This window comes from Pseudopipra pipra, chromosome 17 (genome assembly GCF_036250125.1).
Source record: "Pseudopipra pipra isolate bDixPip1 chromosome 17, bDixPip1.hap1, whole genome shotgun sequence".
NCBI classification, from domain to species: domain Eukaryota; kingdom Metazoa; phylum Chordata; class Aves; order Passeriformes; family Pipridae; genus Pseudopipra; species Pseudopipra pipra.
The window spans coordinates 9,039,758-9,066,732 of NC_087565.1; the positions used below are offsets into that span (position 1 = coordinate 9,039,758).

General features: G+C 42.9%; 1 protein-coding gene across 3 annotated transcripts in view; it reads left to right on the plus strand.

The window, feature by feature from the left end:
* Positions 1 to 22,159, plus strand: part of BCAS1 (brain enriched myelin associated protein 1) — a 43,040-nt gene extending 20,881 nt beyond the window's left edge. For 2 of the 3 annotated variants that reach the window (XM_064674178.1, XM_064674179.1), the window contains 5 exons: positions 95 to 130; positions 432 to 635; positions 6,541 to 6,708; positions 15,698 to 15,964; positions 21,056 to 22,159. In XM_064674178.1, coding sequence (XP_064530248.1) covers positions 95 to 130; positions 432 to 635; positions 6,541 to 6,708; positions 15,698 to 15,964; positions 21,056 to 21,130 — 750 coding nt within the window. In that variant the 3' untranslated portion in view covers positions 21,131 to 22,159. The remainder of the gene's footprint in view (positions 1 to 94; positions 131 to 431; positions 636 to 6,540; positions 6,709 to 15,697; positions 15,965 to 21,055) is intronic. The other variant, XM_064674180.1, reaches the window with a different exon arrangement.
* Positions 22,160 to 26,975: the final 4,816 nt, after the last annotated feature.

Here is a 26,975-nt window from a genome sequence, read left to right on the forward strand (position 1 = left end):
GTTGACTAAAAATAAAATAATTTGTCCCAGAGACAATTTGAGCACTGTGACATTGCCTCAGACAGACTTGTCTTTGTGTTTTGTTTCCCTTCAGGCTGCAAAAGAGACCCAACAGACAACCAACGCCAAAGTGAGTAGGATGGCTGGAGTTATCTCCAGAATAATGTGGGCAAAGGGGAATTATTCTCACTGTCATCTTTAGCCTCTAAGACAGTGTTTTAATTCCTTTATCAGTTCCCCATCTCTGGGAAGGGTGGGTTGCTGTGCCATTTGCTTCCTCTCTTCAAGATGTCGCTTCATTTGAAAGGGCAGAGATGCACCTTGCTGCCCATGTCACCTGTGCAGTGGTGCTCACCTGTACCAGGTGATGCCTGAAAACGCTCTGGGTGTTTTGTTCTCCACAATAACCTGTGTGTCCATGTTCCTTCCAGAGCCCTGAGCAGCAGCCTGTTACCTCTGTAAAACCAGACAAAACTGTCCCTCCCTCCCAAGAGCCGCCGCCAGCCAAGCAGAACCCGAAGGCCCCCGAGGCTGCAGCATCCCCTCAGGGAGCAGCCAGTGAAGCCCCCAGGGAGGGGATGAAGGAGAAACCATCAGCCACCCCCATGCCCCTGAGCAAGCTCTTCTGGAAAAAGGTATGGCTGGGTTGGGGAGCTGCTCCATCTCCGTGCAGGGAGAGGAGTTGTTGCCGAGCACTGTGACAGCAGAGCAGTCAAACCTGCCCGGGAGAGCAGCTCCCATGTGCTGAACTTTGTATGCACATACAAACACAGCCTTGTATCTTTGTCTCCTGGTTTCACCAAAACACACAAATCCAGTTTGTTAAACCTTTATGTGGAATAAGGAATGTTTTTCTCTGTCAATTCAGTGCTTCTGTTAAAAAACCCACGGAGATCACAGCATTCTTTACCAAATCATATCATTAATAGAGATATATCTGTAAAAACCCATCTCTCTTTTATACCCCATCTTTTGGAACTGTTTGCTTTAGTTCTAGATGTTTAAAAACCTGGAATCTGGTGGGTCTATTCTTACTCAGTAGAAAATGTTCCATGACAGAGCAGATCAGTCTTTGAGTCTGGGCGCTTAGTTGCTTGGGAAGACATATTATTCCTCAGGTTAAATAATGATTTTAACTAAAATTAGGACTAACTCTGCAAACACAGTTCCTGTTTCCATGATCCTCGTGGAATCTTCAGTTGAAAGAAGGGCTGTATTAAACTTTACTGAATCACTGTATGTTGAATAACTGCTTTTCTGGGCTTCTGTTCAAGTACAAATCCCAGGAATTAACTGCTTCCAAACACCCAGATGCTGCTGAGTGGCCCTGCAGCTTCTTTAGCTTGAGCTGGAGATACATTTTGGAAATGTTATTTATGTAAAAGAAATTAAGGTGTTTAGTAAATAGTAAATATGCATGAAGACAATCCAAGCTTGAAATATTTGCTACTTGGGATTTAATTTCCTGGGGAATTGGGTGAATCAGGTGCTTGGAATGAGATGGAAGTTGGGAAGAAGAGGGAGAGGGAGGGTTTTTTATGTAGTTATTGCTACAGAAACCTCCCACTCGGAGTAGTCTGGCTTATTTGCTGGGAAGCAGGATGTATGTTGAACATCAGGATGAAATAAGGGGAAAAAAGAGGCCTTCTGGCAGACTGTTTTGTGTAGTTTCAGTGTAAAACAGAGTAATAAATTTGGTCTGAATTCAGCAATTTCATAATGAAGTAACAGAGTCTTTTAAAAAAGAAAAAAACATGTAAGAAAGGAAGATTTTCTTGCAGAAAACTAGTGAAAATCACCCCTTTGAGGGAGAAATTGGTAGTGAAGGCTTAAAAAAAAAAATCTGATAAGGTTTTGGTAAGGTTTCTAAACCTTATTTTGAAATATTAACCCAAACTAAAGAAGTTATTGATGTTTTACTGCCCACAGTGAACACCAGCTCTACATATCCCATATTAGAGCTAAATTAGCTCTTGGTCCCTGCCCTGCGCTGCTTTAACCTTGTAACAATCCTCAGGTGAAGTCCAGGGATCTCAAACATCTCAGGGGTACAAACCTTGTCCCAAAATTCTTTCACTCCTGTTGGTTGATAACGCTGCATTTTTTTTATCCTACACCGTCATCAGCTGCTTATGGAACAGAAAGTTTTGCAGAGAATTCTCTACAAGCAGATTTTTGTTGCTGCCAAAAATACTAAGGGCTGGTTTAAGCACTTACACAAATGCACTGAATTACAATAGTCTGTGAAACCTGAACTCTGAAAAATGAGCCTGGTTCTGCTTAGTTAGAACTTCTTGGGTCTGGAATCATGCTGAGGCTAAAGTTTTTGCAAGTTTTCTGGAGCGAATTTCTGCAATAGAGAACTGGATTTGGTCCTAAGAATTTTAAAAAAAAAAAATCAGCCTCTTTGAGCACTGAATCCTCACCTGTAAAAAGCTCATGTTTCCTTACTGAGATTTCTTGACAGAGAATAATATTTCCTTTGATGAAAGCCCTTGGTGACCCAGTCAGTTTGAAGCTAAAAATAATGAGAGTAGAGGTACCAAAAAAATAAAGTCCTTAGATTACAGGTTAGGCTCAAACTCAGCCTGGTTTGAAGAATTCGTGGGATTTTTTCCTGCAGTGATTTTATCTTTCTGGCACACTCAGTGCACTGTCCTCTTGCTAGGACAGAGAATTGAAGCTGGCAACTGTTCCAATAGGTGTATAATTCAGAGCCAGGAGTAGTTTTCCTTTTGAACTAACAAACAGCAGCCACAACACTCAAAAGATCCAGGACTGAGATCCAGCTTCTCCCTTTACAGGCAGTCTCTTAAATATCCATCTTCTGATGAGCTTTCACTTCAAAGTGAAGCTAATGAAGTGCCTGTCAACACGTTGCAGTTGATGCTGCTGCTCTGACTGCAGATGAATAAATATGGAAAGGGAAAAGGAAAAATTCCTTTTTCAGCTTCTCAGCTGGGAACCACTTTGAATTTGCCCCGTTTCCTGATGGGTCTGCACAGGAGTTTTTGTAACTGTTACTCAAATGTTTGTCATGGCAGCATTTCTTTTCTAATAAGGAATACTGAGAGAAAACTGCAGTTAATGATTTCCAATATTTGTGTTGGAAAGCTGGCTTCAAGGCCTTGTAGGTCTTTCACCAGGGCAGAGGAACAGGATGCTTCGTATTTATCTGATCAAGGCAGGCCAGTAAATTGTGGAAGGTGATCAAGGCAGCATTATTTGGATTGCTCTGTGAACTATCTTTAAAAGCAGATAGATTTTCTTTAAAAACTAGACTTTTAAGCTGTTGCAACTCTGCTGTCAAACAACTGCAGAAAAACTATGCTCTTTTTACTGAGGGGTATTTCTGTGCTGATACACAAACAGCAAACTGGTTGGCTGTTGGGTGAAGGAGAAGAGTCACAGAAGGGTTTGGGCTGGAAGGGACCTTAAAGACAACCTTTTCCACCCCCTGCCATGGGCAGGGACACCTGCCACTATCCCAGGTTGCTCCAAGCCCCGTCCAACCTGGCCTTGAACACTTCCAGTCCCCTCAACAACTTCATGGCCTCCTCTGGACTTGTTCCAACAGTTCCATGTCCAATTTCACCTTTACTGCTGAGCCTGCAATTGTGTTCCATCGTAGGAAAGCAAAAAGAGTGGAGTGTGTGAGGCAAATGTTAAAATTACCCAGGGCTTACCAAGTTCCTGCAGCCCTTTACTTGCTCCCATCCTGGAATACACACCACCTACCATGTGGAAGAGAAGGAGATCCTGGCTGGGTTTTGCTGAGTAAATGGATGAAGGCACTTGAAGGAGAATTCCCCCATGGCTGAGGGAGTGAGGGGGGCAATAAGGTTTGGCTGCCACAGCTGCCACCCTCAGAGCAGGGAAGGACCTTGACCTCCCCAATCCAGGGATTCAGGGGTCAGACCCCACTCCTGGGCTGTCCAGACCTGTGTGGTGTCAGTGGTTCATAGTCTGAGCTGTCACAGCCCAAAAACTGCTTGGTGGCACCTTCAGGCAGTGGCTGCAGGTCACAGGGGCTTTGGGGGGAGGTCCAAGCCCAGGGTGAGGGCTAAAGCTGAGCTGCCTTGACTACACCAACCTCTGTTGGCTTTGCCTTGGCCAGGGAGGGTGGGAAGGTGGGTGAAAGTCTCTCCAACCCTCCCTGCTCCCTGCCTGTGAGTCTGGAGCAGATCTCAAGCCTGACTACCCTTTTAAGTGGAAATTTCTTGAACATATTGTTGTATGTATATTGTTAAGATAAAAGAAAAGCTGCTTCATAGGGAAGGTCTGACCCAGGGAAAGCAGAAGTGCTCCTGGTGTCTAATGAAATGCAGTGGGGAGTGCCAGCTCAGACTGCAGCACGAGATCAAAGCAGGGTGCAGTGTTTATCTCAATTTGGAGGAAAGATGCAGCCAGCCAAAGGAAAACTCCAATCCAAGTTATCCAGGTCACAAAATAAGTTACACTCTCATAAGGCAACAATTTGTGTGCTCAGGAACCCAGATAAGAAAATGGTGTAGTAACAGTTCCCCAAAACAACAGGAGGGTTTGTAAGAACCAGAAGATGTCTCAGAGTAGACACAAACTTTCCACCACAATTGTTTTTAAAAGCTTATTACTGAAAGAAAATTAAGGACGCTGTCATTTAAGGGAATAAAAAATGCTTTTAAAACAATGAAATAAAGAGCACAGTAAAATACTCTTATAAAACACAGCTAGCAAAGATAAGTTAAAATATTATTTTGAAAAAGAAAGCAAAAGCTGCTCTGTAACAGGAAGAATAGAGCTCATCTTACTTCAAGCAAATGTATCTTGAAATGTTTTCTAAATTTGGCAGAGTGCCTTTAACAAAAGAAAAATAAAATAACCCAACAGCCCTTCTGTCCCCATGGTGCATAACTGCAATAGCTGCTGACTTGGGCTGAATTGATTAAAATTTGTGTTTAAGAAACTGGAAGCAGGATCTGGACCCATGAATGCAGCAACCTCAGCTGCTGCAGTTTATAGGTGTAAGGAGAGAACTTTTATGAGAACACTTACGCATCAAAGCTGATATAAGCCAGGCTGTTTGCAAATTATTATTCTATATAAATTGGAGTTTCTTCCTAAAACTGGTCACAAAACTTGATATAACTTTTGTTTTTCCCTTAAGTGAAGTGAAGAAGCTGAGCCTGTTGCTCTAGAGAACAGTTAATGTAACCATTCAAAGTTTATTGACTTCAGCTTTGTCAGGCTCTTCCTATTTCACCCTCAGTTCCTGCCAGAAACACCTTGGTGATTTTCCTGAATGCACAAATGAAAATTTTTCTTCAAGTTTCTTAGGTGGAACAGGAACAAAAATTAAAAATTCTTCTTAATTATGTCAGAGAATCTTTGCTGGAAGCGGTTTGGTCATAAGTCTCCATTTGCCACCTCAGCTTTATTTGAGAAGAGGACTTTGAGATGTGTCTGGAGTTTCCTCTTGGCCCAGCATGTCTGAAATACCCTGGGCTGATTGCACAGAAGTTGTGGAACCTCCAGCCTTGGAGGCAGCACAAGCTCAACACAAGCAGTTCCTCAGCAGGAGGTTGGACCAGGCTTCCACAGATATCTTTGAGATCACAAAACTGTGAAAGGAAATCTTCAGAGTCAGTTAATTCAGCCTCACAGAGGGAGATGGGTTTACAGGAATGGTTTCTGGAGATAATTATAGGAAATTCATACCATTTTTAATAGCAAGTCTAAGATCTCAAACAAGATAAACCATAACTTCCACAACAACTTTGATATAATAATTCCAAATTAAAGTAAGTGCATAGGTGTTTAAGTTAAGGAAAGAAAAAGGTGTTCTAAATCAGGATTTAAGCGTTCCTAAAGCCCAGGAGTTTTTCTTGAATTCAAATGAGGGTCAGCACTATCAAAGAGAATGACTGTGACCCGTGGAATTAGGTGAAGGAATAGATGAGCTACTTAACTACCTTGTACCTCAAAAAATCATTTCTATCTGTGCAGCTGGGAAGAGGAGCTGGGGATGCAGATGTGACCAGCCTGACAATGCTGGGGCTGGAATGTTGCGCTCCTGTATTTCACTAGGAATGATGCTATACAGTTTTAACAATTAATAATGTCCACAATGTGTTTTATTTAATCCTATTTCTGCTTTTGTGTGCAAATTCCTGGGTATGATCTTTCTCATATTTACTGGTTTTACCTGAGTGTCATCTTCTCAGGATACATATTGCTGTATGCCATTTCATTTAATTTTTTTTTTAAAACTGTAGTCAAATCTAGGTTCTTGCATTTGAGAACTGGCACTGCAGCACAAGAAAGGCCATTTGTTTGATTTATATAAGATGGTGGGATTTTAACACTTATTTACTTTTCTTATTTGGGACGAATCAAATTCCTGAAGCAGCACGTAGAGATCAGTTAAGCAAAGGATGCTTTCATGCCACACGTGTTCCTGCAGTGCTGCAGCACTTCGTAACCTCTTTAAAGACCCCAAGCAAATCCTCACTGATTAAGTGGGAATGTTTTTTCCCCTTTTTTCGCGTTTCCCAACCCCAGAACGCATCGGAGGAAGCAGAGGCCGTGAGCAATGAGAAAACAGAGGTGTCTTTCGAAGCGGTGGCTCCGGACAGGGACGAGAGCAAGAGCCCGGAGGGCTCAGAAGTGAAACCCAGAGGGGCAGAAAGCAAAACGCCCAAGACGAATCTGAGGAAGTTTTTCAAGCTGGTAAGCGAAGCGCTGCCGGGATGGGGGTGATTCTTGGGAAATCCTGCGTCTGGGCGGGCGGAGCGTGACCCCCCTCCCCGCAATTCCCCGTCCTGCATCTCCCTCTCGCGGCTCCTCCAGGAACGTTCCGCGGTCCCTTCCCCGCCTGCCCGGGGGCTCCGGTGGCCCTTTCCCTCCCCCAGGTGGCCCAGGGAGCTCCAGGGGTTGAGCTACTGAACGAACCTCAGCTCCACAAGCCACTTCCCCCGGGATGATGCTCCGGGAGGATCCCATCTCCAAACCCGTCTCCCGTTCGTCCAATGTCCCTGCGTTGTGTTGAGTTCTGCACTTGCTTCAGGGAGTTGTATTTTCAGTAGGTCAATTTTTTTTTTGGCAGCTTATGTAGGTTAGCTAAACTGGCATGTGAAAGGATGCAGTTGCTGCTGCAAAGGTCTGTTAGATGGAAAAATGGAAGGCATAAAGTAGAGTCTAATCCTTTTTCCTAGAAGACCAGAGGGAAGAAGGAAACCACTGAGGTGATCAAGTGGCTGGTATTGTGTTGTGGCTGTAGGTGTGAAATTACTCCAATGGATTTGTGTACAAACAGCCAGACAATATTTCTTAAAAGAGCCCAGAAAAGTGGCCAAGAAAGAAAATAATCCAAGTCTGGAAATAACACGTCTCTGATAAAATCGTAGCAGACCTTGAGGATTTATATAGCAATTGATCTATTTTGGCAGGGTTTACAAATGCATATGGAAGATTTCCATTTTCAGTCAATGCTGGTTTGTTTTCAGGCAGCTACATGGTGTGGATATCAGAGTAGCTTAAACATTAAAATGTGGAAAAATGTAATTTCTTTTGAGCTGATGTAATGGCCAGCCCAGGTGTCTGCCCACAGGTGAATACCTGGTACATACCTGTGAACAGTCACAGTGTCACAGGTTAAACTTGATGACTCAGGCTGTAGGAGTGCACACCACAGCCCAAATCTTGATTTATTTTTTATTTCCAAAAGATTAGCATTTCTTTTATTCTCAGCTGTTTGCTGGGCTCAGCCCAATCTGTGATGGGTTCATTTAGTTTTTGTTCTTGGAGAGTGCTTTACTACAGGGCCACTCATATATTTGAGGATCCAAGCAAAAAATTCTTAATATCAGCCAGCAGTTGTGCACCCAACCTGCTTTTAATTCCACGTAAGATTTCAGTCAGCTTATAAAAATCTCCACCTTATTCCTAAATCCTTGTGGTTGTCCTGCATGGAGGCCTGTCAGTGGCACAAGCTGGGCATGCAGAGGGGGAGTTGGGAGCAATGCATTTCAAACACTAACAACTGTGGGGATCATGACTTCAGATCGTGTCACTCTACCAAAAAATAGTGCCCATTAAAAAAATAAAGCTGTTCCACACCCATCTTAGTCACCATGGAAGAAAACAATGCTGTGTTAAAGCAGTAGGTGTATCACTGCTCTAATCAGAGCGGGGATTTAATCCAGATTTCGGCCTAGAAAACAGAACCAGTACTAGACAAACATCTACCCACAGGGGAAAAGAATTGTATTAATGGTTTAGGTGGTTTTGCAGCTTTTTGGAACCTTCAGTATTCATCTGCTCTGCTTTTGGCTATCGATTTCCAAACGGATCAAGGATTATTTTAATATCTGTATTGTCCCTGAAGTTTCCTGGGCTGTTTCCTCTGAGTAACTTTGGGATTACTGGATTGCTTCCATGGTTTTGTACAGAATCAGTTGCCCAACAGCTTTGTGCCAGCTGCTCAGTCAGTATTTCTGATTCTGAAGGCAGACACAAGGATTTTAAGCCACTGCTGAACAGGTACTTTCTGTAAAGCTTTTGAACTAGTGGTGAGCGCTGCAAATGGGTGAAATGTCTGAAATTCCAACACAGGCTTGATTTTTCTCACAAGGAAAAGTCAGGGAAGCTCCAGGGCTGTGGAGAGTTGAGATGAACTCTGTAGAGATGTCTAATAGGGCTTTTTGCTCAGCAGAGCTACACTGGCAGAGCATTCACTGGAAGGTGTAATTTCCACTCAGAAAAGGTTTCTACTGTAGTTTTGTCCGGAGGTTTGGCTGCCCTACAGGAGCAGCCATAAAGTGGAGGGAGAAATTCTTCTCTGTGAGGGTGGGGAGGCCCTGGCACAGGTTGCCAAGAGAGGCTGTGGCTGCCCCATCCCTGGAAGTGTCCAAGACCAGGCTGAACAGGGCTTGGAGCAACCTGGGCTAGTGGGAGGTTATTAGAGCAATAATATCTCTTGGAAGAGGTTGACTTTTAATTTTATATTAATATGATTCTTTACTGGGTTTCTCTTCTGCCTGCAGAGGAAGATCCCAAGGTATTCTCACAACATCCACAGTTTTATGTCACACAGGTCACCACCAGGTGCCCAAGGAAAGGTAGTTTAGCATTTTAGGATTCAAGACTGGTACCGAAAAATTAAGATTAATTCTATTGCAGTCTATTGTGAACCCCCAACAGGCAAGTCAGTTATTCTCCAGATGCCCCAATTTTGACATTATTCTCCTCAGAAAGCACAAGCACGGGGTGACAGCAAGGAGACATTTAGATCCTCAGCACTGTAATTGCTGCTGTTGACACAAGGAGAAGCCATTGGGAGAACCAGGAGGAATTTCCCTTGGAAAAGGCAGTGTGTATCCCAAAGACTGCCTGCTGACTTGCTCAGCGCAGATGTCCGTTCTTTTTTGTGCTTGCAAAGGTCACAAAAGCCACTGCTGTGATTAAAATAGGAGAAGGTTAACTAATACTATAAAAGATATTGGGAAATTATAGCAAGATAAAGAATTAGTCTAAATCCCTGGAATTCAATAAGAGATGAAGAAATAGCACTGCTCTTTTATCGAAGTAATCCACCTGTGTGGATTTGAAATCCAGCTGAAAGTCACTCCAGCCTCATTAATCAAAAATCAAACAGTTATTGTGTTATTTCCAGGATGGGATATATCAGAGCCAGTGCAGGTGTCCTGATAGAGATGTTACACCTGAATTAATCACCCCAGGTCCCCTTGTGGAGGTTGAGCAGGTCTGAGAGCCCCTTAGGACATGTCAGATGATGTAAGCCCTGAAAGTTCCTGCATAGGATATAAACAGGTGCAAAGCTAAATAAGAGAAATCCTTTTAAAATGGCTGGTTTGAGATATTTTGTGGAGAGAAGAAGGGTATAAACTGGCATTTTTAATAAGAATGAGATAATTGCCAACTGTAGACTGAGGCTGCATCTTTGTCCTCAGCCAGGAAGTTTATTGGCATCAGAGATGGTCTAAGATAGTGTTGAGTATGGATGTTCCCAAGGAGAGTTTATCTTCCTGGGATAACTAAATATTGTTTCCACATTGTCTGCTGCGTCTGTGCTGGCCTACTTCCCCATGTAAATAAACTTTTAGGCAATAAATAGCATTTGGAATCAAGAATAACTATTTTATGCTGTCACAACTTAACTTTTCTTCATTATTCATGAAAATGTAGCAAATGGGTTGGCTGTCCCCACCTTCCTCCATTTAAAGACGTGCTGATCCACCCCTTATTGCCACAGAAAGCAGGGGGGGTGGTTTTGGGAAGCTCTGGGCAGCAGCAATGTTAAGTGACCAAAGGCAAGAATAACAGGTCAGCAGTGCTGGAGAGAAATCCTTGGGATCGTGTCTCACTGACGGCAAGAGGGAACTCTGTCTAGACCTCAAGGTCTTTACTCTGTTATTTTTGGTGAAAAAAATAAAAATAAATAATGAAAAAAAAAAGAGAGAGAGATGGATTACTAGATGTTGGCTAAAGCAGGGCTGTTTTTTTCTGGGTTTGGGGTGTTTATGGGGGGAAAAGGGAACACTGATGGCTGTTACAGCACAAACTTTTTTTTTTTTCTGGAGGCATCTGAGCCTTGCTGAGACAGAAATGCGAACTAGATCTTATCACAGCACATCTTCATACACTCTGGACTGAGTTTGTCTCTCCTGCAGTGTAAAGACAGACCATGCTGTGCTTCCTCCCCTCCATTTCTGCAACCTCTTGCACAGATAAAGCGTCACGAGCACAAACACAGGAGGCTGAGCAACAACGTGTTCCAGAGCGAGAACTTTTCCCACAAAAGTAATGAATTGTCACGGAGTGGTTTGGTTTTCTGTCCTGCTGCTGGCACATATTGATTTTCTGTGGTTTTATAGGAAAATCAGGGACTGAAATAGGTCCTTGCAATAACACCATTTGTAGGATGGAGCTGACACTGTTGTGCTTCAAGTTACAAATCTACAAGCTGCAGAAAACCACAATTCCGCCTGATCTATCTTTAGAACAAAAGTCACATCCTTTCATTGTTTTCATTGAACTCAGGCAATGAAAAATGACATTTAAATTTGGGCTCTTTGAAATTCTGGAGTTTATTTTACGCTTTGCTGCTGAGCTCTGTGGCTTGTACAGCACTCAGGGGAATACCACAGAACACGGCTCCTAATTACAAATGTACACTCCACTCCTGTTCTTTCTGTGGCACTAATTGTGACTAAAGCTTAATTTAACTGTCACAAAGCTTGTGATATTTACTCCTTGAGCTAGTTTTGTCAAACAGGGCTTTCTCATTTTTAAAAGCTAAATGGAAACAGGGGATTGTACCTTAAAAAAGGTATTTCAGAGTCAAGGTTTGCTCTGAGTGACCTCTCAGCGCTGCAGCCTCAGGGTCTGCTTGGATTGGGAAGAGTGGGCACCAAGGAGGGCTATCACTCAGATGTGTCCAGACTGCAGGCATAAACTGGGAAGCAAAAATTGGGAATAAATGGACGCTGATGATAAATTATAAAAATACACCTAGAGAGCTGAGTGGGTTTTAATTATTCACAGGACATGCACTTAGTGGGAGGGTTGGATAGAGAGGAAGTCCCACTAGATCTTGTAAGATGGATTTGGCTCTGCAAAGCAAAAAAAGCTCTTTCCTAGAAAACTACAGTGGCAGGGCTGATAGCACTGTCTTGTTTAAGACTGATATGATCTCAGGTCCACTGAGACCTCACTCGTGTTTCTCCTTTTTTCTTAATGGGAAAATTGGCTTGCATGAAACAGACTGACAGGAAAAAAACCTGCAAAATCTACCTTGGGGTTGTGGGTATTTCAGAAACGTTGGTGGAGTTTCTGAAGCGTCTGGTTTTGTTTTAGTGTTGCAAAGAGCGGCCTTAAATCAAACCTTTATTCATGTGTGTCTTCTTAGTGAATGAACCCTGTTAGAAGTCCTGTAACCCTTTGTTATTTTAGTCAGTCAAGGGTGATGGAGGGACAGCCAGTTCCGAAGTGGTAAATGGCCCCAGTCACCACGTAAGTGCCTGGATTTTTTCATCTTTTGGTGATGGGTTCCTGCCACCTCCATCCACACAATTCTACCTTTTGAAATGTAAAAATCACTGAGAGAAAAGTTTCTCCATGCTCGTTGATTTCTTTCCTTATCTATTTATTTTACCTATTCATGCTATTAAACAAGATTTTGAAGGGTCACTATCAGATTTTAAAACAAACACCAAACTTTTTTCCAGGTCTGTTTTTTTTCTTAAATTAATTAGTGAGTTTACAGTCAGGTTTACTCCTCTCTCTTGCTGCTATTTTAACTTCTGCATGTAGCTTGAATTAGGCAGTGAAACTAAATACACACAGCTAGAATTATTTTTATTTTGTTGATTTACTTGTCTTCTGAGGAAAAGATCATTTACGTGCAAACTCTGTAAAGGAGAAATGAAACTGAGAATGAAAACTGTTCACTGCAATTTAACAAAAGCCGTGGTAGTATTTTTCTTATTCTGTTTTTGTTTTTTTCATTCTGTGTTCATAAAAGCTAAGCCAAAACTTTGGATGTGACATTTACATTATATTCTGCATGCCTTTAAAATGCTTCAGAAAAATTATATTTTCATTAGAAATACAAATACTGTTACCTTGTGTGAGAACAAAAACCTCATCTGTTGCAAGGCAAGATACCCAGAAGAACTACTTTGAGTAATCTTTCAGTAATCAAAGGTAAAACAAGGCTCTTTAAGAGAAAAACTGAAGTTGTATTAAAAACTGACATTTCAGAATTTCCTTTTTTAATTAACGGTAAAACTATTTTTCACTCTTCCTATTTTCATTATGTCTTATGACACCAAGGTTAATCTTTATGAATTAGTCACTAAAAGCATCCCAAATACAGAAGTCTTGTCTTGTGACATTTGCTCCTTATTTCATGCAAGAATTTTGTGAAGTGATCTGGGTAAAACACTAAAAGTTACAGTCCTGGATCTACTTTTTATTATTTTAATTAGCAGCCAGTTGCCTTCCATTTTTGTAAATCACCTTATTATTCTTTCTCCTTCTCTCCCTTGCCCTGATGTAAATTTAGAACAGTTTTATTACACAGAAAAGCCCAGTGAAAACTGGATCTGCTGTTGACTTTTTTGGGGGTTTTCTGTGAAAGGATCTCCTTGAATTATGCCATTGTGTCCCTGGAATGCTGTGATTCTTCTCCACTTTCCATCACTGCCATTCTGAATGCTACAGAAATTTATTACAGCACTGACACAAAATCTGCAGAAATTTCAGAGTCTGCCTTTTTCACTCAAAAATCAGCCTTGGATTAAGGTCTCCTGTAACACGATGGGGAAAATACTCTGCTGTTCATCTTTTCTTTCTCTATTTCTGTTGCACTGCCAGTGCTGAGAGAGGAAAAGCAATCTGTCAGGTGCAGCTCACCCTTTAGAATAAGAAACATTAACATGTTTCATTATTCATAGGCTTCACTTCGTATTTCCTGAGCTGCTCCCATCAATATCAAATATGCCAATTTCCTGCCTTTCAAGGTTAATATGAAACACCTCAAAGAGATTATCTGATAGGAGTGAGGTTTTTTTTTCCCCCTCTTATTTTGCCTGGAAAATGTATTATGAATATTTTTTAAAAGTGTTTTGTTTGACTAACATCAAAGGCCCAACCTGCTCGTAGAAATAATCCTGTTGCATCCCACTCGGGTTTGGCTCAGTCCTGAACAACCAAGCACGTGTGGTGAGGAAGACCCTAATTTTACACCCACAGATTTCACGGAGTGTTCATAAGGGTCAGAGGTTGTTCTGGCACCTCTGAACTCAGATGTATCCAGTCTCAGAGCTATATTCAGTCTCAGAGCTGTATTTCGGGTGCTGTGGTTGTTTTTGAACTGAACGTGCACGTTTGCAACTGCACCAAAGAGACATTTCAAAAGCTGAGACAAATAAGAGTAAGAAGGAGCAGCAGCTGAGAGCTCCTGGACTGAGAGTTAAACTGAGTGAAACAGAGGGAGACACAAATAAATCTGATTTTCTGTTCATCCTTGTGCTGGAAAACACCTGCATCACTTGAGCCACTCAAAAGTGCATCTGAACAGGTCTTTTTTTCTCAGGTGAGGTGAAGAAGACACACGTAGAGTGTGGTGTCTGTGCAGCCTCACAAGACAGTTCTCCTTTATTCTGAATTACTGAATTTGCTTGAATAGAGTATTGACACTCAGGAGGTGTGTGAGGCCACTGATCACCTCCATCTCCATGGCTTCATGTGCATCCTGAAGATCCAGAGCAAAGACAAGCTCCTGACTGGATTTTTAACTCTAAGAGCAGACAAATCCAGATGTAAGGAAGTATATACCCACATATGTCTGGTCTTTGGAAAAAGAAATAGTTCAACACAAGCAATTATTTTGTGAAGGACTTGAGCCTACTGGTCAAGATTGAATGTATTAAATGGTTGCAGGTTCTATAACTTAAATTTATTTTTTTTTTTAAGATTGGGTGTGGAAGAAAGGTGAATCAAGTGAAAAAAGCAAGCTTTGCTACCCCCTCTCATTCTTGTTTCCCCAAAATTAGAATGGCTTGAGGGTATTTTTAAAAATAGATACAAGCGGTGTATTTGCATTGTGTTTCTCTAGAGCCTCTACCTTCAGGTTTTTCTCTGAAATCACAGTATCTAAAAATGTGTTTGTTTTTAGTGAAACCTGAGCCTGTCATGTAAGCACAAAACCCCAGGCCTTTAGAAGAACACGAAATATTTCAACACTAACAGTAAAATCCCCAAAGCTGTAAAAATTAAACACCATTAAGCTCTGGGCCATACCCTGAGGGGAGATGTAAGATTTCCAGCTTTTCAACCTGGCAAATTTGTGCTGCTTTAATGATGTTAATAGAGAGAGCGATATGATTCTTTTTTTGCCAAAGAAAAAAAGAAAATCCCATTTGCAAACAGATTTCCAGGCAAAACATCATCATTTGCTACTCTCCAAACAGTGACACTTTCATTGTCTGATCCTTTGTTTGTCACATATGATTTTTCTCCTGTGAACCTCAAACATATCCTGCACTTCTTCAAGTTTTCTATACTATGAATAGTTTGATCTGTGATTGTGTTTCTTTGGAAGATTTGCTGTCTCTTCTTTTGCACTTGTACATGACATTTTCTAAGATGCTGTGGCCTTCCATAGCCAAACCCTGTGCTGTTAATTTTTGGGTGGAGTGTTGCAGTTTTGCAGCAGATTTGTTTTTATCATTTGCTTTATGGTGCCTTTTGTTTCTTTTCTCTCCCAAATCTTTCCCTTGCCCTTTTTGGGTACTTTCACTGTTTGGGATGCAAAATCTGGAGGAGTCTTAGTGGGCAGTGCCTCCTTGTGACTCTGCATCTCTCTGTGCATGTTCTCTGCCTCCTAAACCAGCTTCAGCAGAGACACAGGCAGAAATAAGGCAGGTTTGTGCAGGATGATTTGATCTTGCAGTCTTTGCTCATGTGAGTAATTCCACCAGCTCCCTGGGAGCCCTTCCCTTGAGCAGAGGCTGCAGGAGTTCATCCCAACCTCTGCAAATGAAAACCTGTTGGACAGCAGGCTTTCTCCCTGCCAGGTGGCCTTTTTTTAATTTTTTTTGGTGTTGTTTTTTTTTTTTAACACATTTATGGATTGCCTTCCAAAATATTTATATTTCCCACTGAAAATAACCCTTGTCTGACACCGCTGCAGACGTTAAATGCCACAGAGAGGCCACTTGCCCCGGCTGAAGGTGACCCTGTGGGCCAGAGGAGCAAGGAGAGCTCCAAAGACAAGAAGTCCACGGTGGAGCTGAGCAAGCAGAAGGGCAGCAAACAGGAGAGCAGGGAGCAGCCAGACCCCCGGGAGCAGCCGGCAGCCGACACCGACTCCATCCAGAACGGAGGAGACGCTTCCAAGGAACCCTCCTACAAGAAGACAGAGAAGAGGCAGTCCCTGGGAGGGTTTTTCAAGGGCCTTGTATGTTAATTCACCTTCTCTTTTTAGTATTTCCCAGCTGTTTAACCGCCCAGCCTGTAGGTTGTTATCCATGGGGGATTTGTGCTGTGAGGGAGCGCAGCTTCACAGGCAGCTTTGCAGGGCTTGGGCAAAAGAACAGCAAGATTTCGGGCAAAGGAGGGAATTTTGGGCCTCAAGGTGCTGATTCACAGGTAGTGTTTGCTATGGGACAGCTGTAACTGTTCCCACACCACTGTTTTTGGGGTTCATGCCTTGGCTATGGGGATGACTACACTGCTCCTGTAGCAGGCACTGAACCACCTACAAATTAGGGTGTGTTTATAAGGGAAAAGTGGAGGTGGTGCTGGTTTACCAGAGTAACCTGCCTGCTCTAAACCACCCTGGTGGTGGTTCAGTGTCTGCTTCAGAGCGGCTAGGATATCCTTGAAAAATGGGAAATCCCTGCAAGGAAAAAATCAAAGGAGACCACTGGGGTGGGTAGGAACCAGCACAGTGGTCACAAGATAAACACCTTGTGTCAGCAATCAGTGATAGACTCGTTAAAACACACAAAAAGTGCACATGGTATTTTTTTCTTATTGCTTTTTGTTAAATCTTAGCCTAAATTCGCTGTGCCCCCTTCACTGAAACCTGAAATGGAGAAATGAAAGAATTCAGCACACTGAAACTCTGAGTTTCCAGAAGACTTGGTGTTACTGGTGCAACTGGTCAGAGCATTTAATAGATGGAGATTTATTTTTCTGCCTGTCTGTATTCAGGGGCACATGTAGAAACAGAAGCACAGGTTAGACCTGGGACTGCCTCTTAAGCCTTGGCAAGAGGCTTTTTATAAATCAATTGGAAGGATGCAGCTTAAACCTCTTTCCTCCCATTGCCACAGCAACAATGGATCTGCAGCGCTGTGGGGTCATTTTTAGCATCTTTTGGAAACTTAGTGTGCAAACCAAACTTCACCACAACTTTCAAGTGATGCAAAGAAACTCAACAGATGTGTCTGTTGCCTGCAATGATTCCTAGTGAATCTGGCTGCCCTAAGAGGTGTGCAGCTTGCTTTGTCCTTCCTCCCTTCCTCACTTCTAAGGCTCTCAGGGCAGAAGCAGAGCCGGGCAATCCTTCAAGAAGAAAAGTCAGGCAATATAGATTGAAATACTGACTCAGAGCTGGAAACCAGCCCAGTTAGGACACTGGGTTATAAAGCCACTGCCATGCACACCAGTGTGACTTGTTCCAAGGCAGATGTTTTTCCACATCAGAAGAAGTGCTTTATTTGCACCATTTCACAGAATTACTGTGTATCCTGCAGAGGGCGATTCGCATCACCAAAGCAAGGACATGTTACAAGGGGAATTAAGAACAAAAGAGAAATAACTTCTTGCAGTAGAGATTAGCAACAGTTCAGCCTCGTTGTTCTGGGGTAGAATCTTGGTCCACCATAGATCAGTGGGGTTTTCCTGTAGTTTCAATGGAGCAAAGTGTTGGAGCTCACCTGGAGTAAAAACCCACTTGCATTGGCTTCTGCTCATCTTGTCTCCCACTGAAGCCATGACGAGAAATCCTTTTGCTTAATATGCCATGAAAAAGCCAGAGTTATATGATGATACTGGTTATACAGCTCTGTGAAGCTGTGAGCTGACCGAAGCTACCAAAGACACACTCATGTGTTTTTCTTTCTTCGCCCCCCTTTGCCTCCAAATTCTGTGTGGATTTTCGTTGTGCCCAGCGTTGGTGCGAGGGTGTAACGTGATCCACGCTCACAAACGTGGTGTGTGGGTGTCATATCCTGCTCTGGGTACTGCCAGCTTCCAGGAGGAGCAGGGCTGCTGTTACTTAAGCTGCTTGGCTGGTAGTGACATATCTCATGTCAGCTGGAGGGGATGAAGGCGGCCACATTTTTCTAGCACAGGTTGTCTAGAAATTAGGCAAATGTTACCTGCCACTATTATTTCTGGAGAAAAGTGAGATTTGTTTCTCTGGTCTGAAGTTTTGTTGAAGTTAAGCCCTCCCTTGTTGTAGTTCTCACTGTGTGAGAAAGGGTTTATCTGTTGATAGTCACTCTTTATTTTGTATAGTGTCATTCATTCAAGCTGTATCCAAAAATCCTTCGTAGAGTTTAGCAACAGTTACAAATCTAAAATTATTCCGGAAAGGGAGATATGAGGAAGTGCAAGTTAACAAGGAAACAGTCTTTCAAGGGCAACATCATGAGAGACACAGAGAGAGGCAGGAAAGGTGTCTCAGATTCAAAAGGCAAGAAAAAGCTTTTAGATCAAGAGAGGAGATTGTGAAGAGGTAAAAAGACCATTTGGGGAATAAAACACGGAATAAATGTAGAGGAAGTAGAGATGTTCTGTGAGATCTTTTTGCTTGCCTCAGTTTGGCTGTATAGCTCCTTATCTTGTGTTGCAATTATAGAGGCCAACAGTACTCCTGCAGCTTCCTTCTCCCATTAACAGAAGATGGCTCTTAAAAAAAAGTATTTGATAACAGTTAAGCTGCTTTGGTCAGTTTATTGTGCTTTTAAAGTGGCAGGGGAAAAAAAAAAAACAAACCCATTACAATGAGGTCTGTGTATGGAACATCTCATGAAAAATTACCACCTCTCTTTGAATATCCTCAGGAAGATTATCCATACCTAAGAAACCTAGTTCTGCAACGCTCCTAAAAATAATCTACATCTCCCAGGTGATCAGACTCAGCCCCAGGAAGGTGTAATCATTAATCTCAAAGTATTAGATCACACACACAAACCAATGCCAGAATCTCCATTTCAAGATAAGAGCTTGAGTATTTGGTGGCAAGTCAGCAGAAAAATTCGGCTTTATGCTGATAAAAGGGAAGGAGGAAATATTTAACAGGGGCTGCAGCAGCTCCTGTGTCCTGTGCCCACTGAACTCCTCCCGTTCTGCTATTTCAGTAGCAGATATTTTAACACCACTCTCTCCTGGATCTCGATTCCTCTGGGAAAGGGCACAGAGCAAGAGGATGTCAGACTGCAGGAATGCAGCTGATGAGAACACTGCAGTTCCAGCATCTGCTCCCAGTGGGGCCAACAAAAGCTGAAATTTTGGCTACAAATGACGCCACTTATGCAAGCAAAGAGCGTTCCAGCCCTGCGTGGTTTCAGCACAGCTGATAAGGTCCAGTGGTTGTTCCTATGGCAAAAGAGATTAATTTATAAGCTATATAAAATGTATTTAGTGAGTCTTAGAGAGATTAGATTAGAAAGAAGCAGAAAAGGGGAGGGGGGGGAAAAGGTTAATGACATTGTTTTCTGAGCTGGAATAACTCATGCTCAAGTTGTCAGAAGCTGGGAGAGCTTAGCATGTGGAAACTACTGGGACCCGTTCTGCCCAGAGTATCTGCCCCACTGACACAGGCTTCTCCTGGGTAAAATCTGGGGAAAAAATATACTCCAGTACCATGACATTCCTGCGTGTGCACTTTAAAGTGCTCTGCCCAAAATAATATATTCCAGCTTAGCTGCCAACTTCCACTGCACTGCAAAGCAGGAGCCAGTGGTACCTGTGCTGCTGAATCCGAGGGCAGAGCTGGAATTTGTCCGTTAAAAGGGCAGGAACAAAGTTCTTTATTTCACACCTGGCTTGGAAATTCCAGTTTAACGAGAATCATCAGCCAGTCTCCCTCAGAGCTTCCTGCTTTAATCAGCAACCACCTTGAAAATGGGTGCAGCAGGGAGACTGCAGTATGAGCAAATAACATGACACCACTGCAAATGTGCTAAATGAGTCAAAAATGGGGATTATCTCAAATGAGCTCCCCCTCCTGTCTCCTCCCTCCACCTATTTATAGGAAGAATGGCAAATAGTATCATCCTGTTTCCTAGATTAGTCTAGAAGTGGCTTAATATCTTCGTGCCCAGACAGGAACAGCTATAGCTGACAGACTCCATTACTCTTTTAATGTGGGAAATCTTTTACCTGATGTGTAGGTTTTTAGGGTTGCTGGATAAATTTGGAATGACTAGGTCCTTGGTATTGTTTGATGGATAAATGATGGATTTGTTGCTGCATGTAAATGGCCAAAAAATTTTATTCTGCTCTAGAGAACCTTCCAAACTCGACATCAGTGGAAGCAGAAGCAAACCCACTGCAGCCAGTTGAGCTGCACAAGGTTACAGTTAAGACAGGGGATTCTTTCAGTCCATTGTGATTTTTGGCTGCTCTTTTTCATACTTAGATTCTAAAGGTGAAAATTTAAAAGAAGATCAGGTGGAGTGTAATCAGTATAAAAACCCTACTGTTTTTACTTCCCTGAAAGGGGTGAGGAAGTTGAAATCTTTCACTCTCCATGTCTGACACAGAATTGTCCTGAAGTGATGAGTCAGGTTTCCAGCAGAAACAGACTGTGTGAAAGGACAATTCACATATGAATCTGCACAGTTCCCACTGTAGGGAAAGCACACAGCAGTTACCTTTAGCTTTGTCATGCTGGTTTTTCTGTTTAGCATGTAATGATTTGGGCATCCCATGCACTGTTAACAGCGACCTCTGAAACACTGCTTGTGGGTCCATTTTGCTGTCACGTTCTGAGGTTTTGATGACTTCAAGGCCAGTAAAATTAGGTCAAGCACCTTAAACTAAAGCCAAGTTTTTATCAGTTACCAGTGAAAAATGTAGTTGGTATAGCTGGAGCTATACATTTCCTTCATCTAAGCTGGATTAGTGTCTTGAACTGGTGCCAAACCCAGAATTATATTTGCAGTGTAAGAGAAGCTTTATCACTCTAACATTGTAGAATACCTGTCATGCATAAAAGTATTTAATGTTCCCTTAACCTAGAGCAGACCAAGGCTGGCTATAATACACTATTAATCATGCTTGAAGGACTCTTAGCATGGTTTCAGTGAAGCATTTAGGCCAGGGAAATTTTAGGGAAAGTTATGCCAAAAACCCAGTACTGCAAGCACAGCAGCTTGGCTCTGGTGTGTTAGTCCAGTGTCTGAAAACAATTGTTTTCCATGCCAATTGAGAAAATTATATTAAAATAACCGACACATTTAGGCAAAATTCCAGACTTAACCATTCTGAAGTATTTGAAAGTGTTTCTAAAGATCTCTCTCTTATTCCACAGGGTTCCAAAAGGATGTCTGATGCAGAGGTGCAAACAGATCCAGTGTCCATCCTACCTGCTGGGAAATCCAAGTAATGACTCCACGTGGCTGCTGGAGGCTCAGCAGCTCTCTGTGAGCTCCCTTGCAGTAGACATGACTCATTCCTTTCCTTTACATGGCTGTCATCAAATGCCTGAGGCTAAAGCAAACACTGGTGTATCATTTAAGGTATATCATTTACAGGGTTTGTTCCTTAGATGTTAGAAAGCGACTCTAAAGATCACCAAGCACAGTGTTGTATGTTTAAAGAAAGGTCGTGTGGATGATTTTAAATCTGTAGAGGGTGGGGTATGTAAGGTAGGAAGGTGGCAGTGAACTAAAAAAAAAAGGCAGGAAAAAAATGCATGTGACAAAAGAATGTAGATTGGGCAGCAAGGCATGAGCAACAAACCCTCCGCTTTAGAGAGCTTTAAAGCAGCCAGGAAAAACAAAAATCTCCTTTGATAAATGTTATACTCAAATGTAAAAACAACCGAGTCACTTTTTGTGGTTTCTCAATGGAGCTGAAATTAGCTAAAAAAAGCCTGCAGAATAATAGAATCAGTGGTTATAAAGTTATGCTTCCTATTGGTTATTAATGGAAATTAAAACGCTAAAATGTAAAGGCTTTACGTGATTGAGACAGCGTCTCTCTCGTCTGGGTGAGGTGGGATAACAAATTAAAAGCTATTTAAGGTTCTAATAGGAACACAAGAGGGCACCCACGTCCCCGCGCACTCCTAACACCAGGCTGTACCTACAATCCTGGGATTAATGTTTCTCAGATCATAGGAAACTTAGTTGTTTGTTCAGATATTTGTTTATATCCGTACTTGTAATTAATCCTAATAAAAACCAAAATCAAAGCTTTCCAGGCACCTCCCTGCTTCACAAGACTCCTATAATAACTGTAGTTAATAAATTTTACAGAAAATTAAGATTTCTGTTTGTTCAGTCCTGGGAAAACCTGTACAGGGAGCCACAGGCCTGATATTTTAATCCACACTAGCATCTGAATGATACAGTAGTGAATATTTTGACCTCCTTATCTTTAAATAAACTAATGCTTATCCTTTGGAAAAAAAGATCCTTTGCTGCTTTAATTTTAAAACAAAGTTTGTTATTTATGTCCCTGTGGTCTGATGATTGATATGACATTAAGGCAGAAATGAGCACATACAACCCCTGCCTGTGGAGGGAATAGCTGTTATTCATTCTTTATTGGAGTGAAGATTATAACTGGAAATCAGGGGAGAATTCTGTAAAATCCACAGAATTCCAGTTCTAACTAGTCAGAGAGGACAGAGGTAAAGAGCTTTGTTTGTCCATGAGCCACTGTAGGTAGGCTGTGCTTTTGCAAACCTGCAGAGTTGGGGTGAACAACCAAAACTTGCTGCTGGTTCCATGCACAGGGATCACAGACAAAAGGTTCTTCAGCTCTAATGGTAGTTTCTGTTCCCCTCCCTGGCACAATGGGCCTCTATGCCATATAGAGTGATATCAATCAAGAGGGACCGTTTACAGATCTCCAACCTGATTTGTAATGTCCTACTTGTACATCTGTGTGGGACCAGTGACTCTGGTGCATCCCCGGTTATGGCAGCAATGAGAGAAGAACTGGGCTTGTTATGTCCAGCCTTGCTACACACACACAGAGGGAAAAAAAAGAAGTTTTAGGCTTTGTCTACATTACACGAGCTTTAATTAAATCAATGCATGTAAGGCTACATACAGGGAGACAACCACCATGGTTACACAGTGGTATGAAAGTGCCAGATGTCAGCACAGTGTGTGTTACCAGAGCAGAGAATAGACTGCTGACTTCACACTGCTGTAATTGCCTCTGTGTTAGAATAGTATTTGGGCATTTTTCAAATAAAAATATGCTCTGGCTACTCAATTACATCATAGAATCTCAGAATGTGTTGGGTTGGAAGGGACATTAAAGATCATCCCGTTCCACCCCCTGCCATGGGCAGGGACACCTTCCACAAGCCCAGGTTGCTCCAAGCCCCATCAAACCTGGCCTTGGACACTTGCAGGGATGGGGCAGCCACAGCTTCTCTGGGCAACCTGTGCCAGGGCCTCCTCACCCTCACAGGGAGGAATTTTTCCCTAATATCCAATCTAACCCTACTCTCTGTCAGTTTGAAGCCGTTGCTCCTTGTCCTGTCACTCCAGGCTCTTGCAAAAAGTCTCTCTCCATCTTTCTTGTAGCTCCTTCAGGTGCTGGAAGGCCACAATTAGGTTACCCCAAAGCCTTCTCTTTTACAGGATGAAAATTTAGACTGCATTTATATTACTATATTATAAACAGTGTAGATATCAATGTTATATTATGGATAGATCAGACCTTCTGTGGAAGAGAGCAACCCTTCCCCAGTCCACTCCTTAGGAGCAGGTCTGTGCTGGTTGCACTCTGCATTCCCGAGGCCATTAGGACTGCTGACCACGTGACTGGACCGTATCACTTGGCAGTGGGGCTAATTTCAGGAATCAGGAAATCCTCTTGGCAGAAAAACAAGAAAAACAGTGAGTTTGGCTGTAGATGCCCCTCATGCCACGGAGCTATTATTGCAGATGAAATAACGGTTAGTGTTGGCACTGCCTCCCACGGAGAAACTGCCCCAATTGTTTGATTCCTCTCTGATAACAGGAACAACACAAGCTTTGAAGAAGCCAGTCAGCCTTCTCATAAAGCAGCAACACATGGAGCCCCCAGAGGAAGAAAGGTCTTAGGAGATGCATCCCCAGTTAAGTTGAGCTTCCGCATTCCACAAGCCATATAAGAAACATAAAAGTACAGCTTTTATGTTCAGGCCCGGTAAAGCTTAACAAGTCATTTGGAAATCAAAGCTTTGGAAGAGGCTGCAGTCCAAGACAAAGGAAAAGAGCAGCCAAAGCAATACATTGCATTTAGAGACTGTTGTCAACAAATAAGCTCTGGCTTGTAAGATCTTTTGAAGCAGCTCAGACTGCTTCAAGGATCTTAAGATGTGTTTCATGTAGGCATTTTGTAAGAATTTTAAGCAGATAGTGCTTAATACAGATATATCTCATAAATATAAAAGGGAATGGATTAAAATTGCTACTTTTTGTGTAAGAAGTGCTTCCCTCCAATGGACAGATGTTTCTCTCCCCCTCAGTAAGAGAGCAGGTTCCCAGGTGGAGTTCCTGGCTCTGCCTCAGGTGTCCATCCTGCTGTTCCCAGGACAAGCCCCCAGTGAGCCGAGCTCATCACTGCACACAGGGGTTGGGTGCTGCAGGTTTTCCTGACCTGAAAGCAAATTATCTCCATGGAAGTGTATCTGAGCTCAATTGTTCTTCTCTGGAAGGTGTCCAGATGTGTAACTGCACTGCCTTTCAGGAAGGTTTTATAGATAACTCCTGGCAGAGCTGCCCTGTGCTGACCCCACCATGCTCAGCCCCAGCAGGACAACATGATCTCCAGTCCCAAACTGTCCATCCATTAACCAGCCACTAATTACACACATCAGGTGATTGTACTTTAGCAGCTATTACTTATTTGGTGTAAGCATTGTCTACAGATCAAAAAAAAACCAAAAGCTTGGTGGTTTTCCAGCCTGCCCTGTCTAGTGGCTGTCTCTTGAGGGGTGTCTATGAGGCGGCCCTGTTGGAGGTCATGCAGAGGCTGCAGTGAAGGCCCATCTCCATGTCCCACACCCATCTCCATATCCCAGACCCATCTCCATGTCCCACACCCATCTCCATGTCCCACATCCATCTCCATGTCCAACCAACCACCTGCCCAAAGTCTCCTGTCCCCAGGGTGGGGAGGGGGACTGGCAGACTTGTCACACTTCCCCTGACATTCTAGGGGACAAAGGGACACTGAGGCAGTGCTGAGGGCTGGGTTCCTGTGCCTGTGTTCAGGGACAGTAGGTGTGTGATGGCTGCTGTGGCCCTGCTGGGCCATATTGGAGCATACTGGGGGCTGCAAAGTGTCCATGAAGGATGAGGAACCATGCAGGGGGTCACAGAAAGGGAGAGGCCTGGCTGCACGTGACCTGTTGGGCTGAGGTGTTGCTGGCACCAAACCATTGCTGTTTTTTTTGGGGACACCACAACTGGTGCCCCAATCCTGTCCATGGGCTATTGGGCCCCCTCCACCTCCTCCACCTCCACTCTGGCCTGGACAAACCTGGGGGGCTGCCCAGGAGCTTTTGAGAATTCCAGCTCCTGCGAATATGTGCCTGAAAAGACCATAATTGCACTCTTGATCCTGTATAATTGGATCTCGGGAGGTTCCTGTTGGCCACCTGGCTGCTGACAGCATTTGTTCTGATGAATTAAGTGCGTCCATCCATCACGCTGGATCTGCACTCCCGGGGAGGTCTGCAGAGCAATAAACTCCTCTGAGAGTATCTAGACTTTCTCCCTGCTGACCATGTATCTACCCTCAGCCTGGTGTTACTCTGGAGCAGCTTTCCAGTTGGGAATCTGATCAGGATCTTGCCCCTTGTAAGTATGAGATTCTTCACTCTGCTCACCCCGAGACCTGGCTCTGACATCTAAGGGAGTAGCAAAGCTGCTTCCAGGGTTTGTGTGTTTCAGAGCTCTGCACCCAGGGCTTAGAACATTTTTTAAGAATACCTTAATACCTTTTTATATGTAAATGTTTACAGATGGCTTTGGAGCAACTCAGGCAACAAAATCCACAGCTTCATCCATGGCAAAGGTAGCATGACAGGAGATAAACACAAAGGGTTGGTGTGCAGACGGGCTGGGCTGTGGGAACTGACTCCATCTGGGAGGTTAGAGGAGGAATAGCTCTAACTTCTGTATAGTCATACACTCATTTGAGAATATCAGTGAAGAATCTGGATTTGCTATAGACTCCACCTCTTCTGGATAACACACCCTGGTCTTTACTGGCAATTTCAGCAGTTTAGCAGTTCTGAGAACACAAAAACAGGAAATTCTGCAGCAGCCTTGACGGAGGCTGAAGATGCGTAGAAATTCCTTAAAGAAGTGTTATTTTCTGAAAACAAACTATCAAAAGCCTCGAAGAAAAATAAACCTCTTATCAAAACTCTTTGCTTTTACTTAATCATTTCCTATTAAATTTGTCACCTACTGAAGTGCAGAGGAAAACAGCCTCCTGCACAGGAAGCAGGAGTGATTCCACTTGGAACCGGAAAGGGACAAAGTCCAAATTCCTTCTTTATCACATCCCACTGTGAGCAGGTGATGCAGCATTTGGCATTACCCCTTCACCTACCTTTACACAGCGTAGGAATGAGGTCCTTTATTATCATCACAGTGCACAGGGAATGGTAAAGACAGACCCTGAACATAATGACGTCTAAAACGTAATTAGAATTTTGCAGACTCATCTTTGTTGCAGTGCTCCACAAATTTTGGGGATGGTTGTGATTACTTCATTAGGGTTGTTTGGAAAACAGAAGGGAAGTGGGGATTAAGTTGCAGAGTTTTCACTTTTTTTTTTCTGTCAGCAGTTTCTAGTCAATTGGAGAAATAGTTGGTATAGTCTGCAATTTTATTACTTCAGTAAATGAAACTGAAGTAGCCCAGAATGTTGAGGCACTGTCACCACAGGAAGCTTTCCCTTTGCAGCTTTTGAGCCCTGGCAGTGACTGTCATAAGAGAAGGAAAAGGATTGCTTGTGAAAAATTTGCTTGTAAAATTGAGCTGAAACTTATTTTTCTCTTTTTTTTTTTTTTTTAACCAGTGATTCACAGCATTGGAAAGGCATATAATTATCAAATGCCCTGTTCCTATACAAACAGATTATATAGCCTCTGATAGACAAAAGACTGAGAGAAATAAGAACATGTGTCTGTCTGGTATAGCTGAGAATCATCCTGTCAGTCATTCACTTTAGAAGGCCCAAACCAAAACTGTCACGATTCCTCTGTG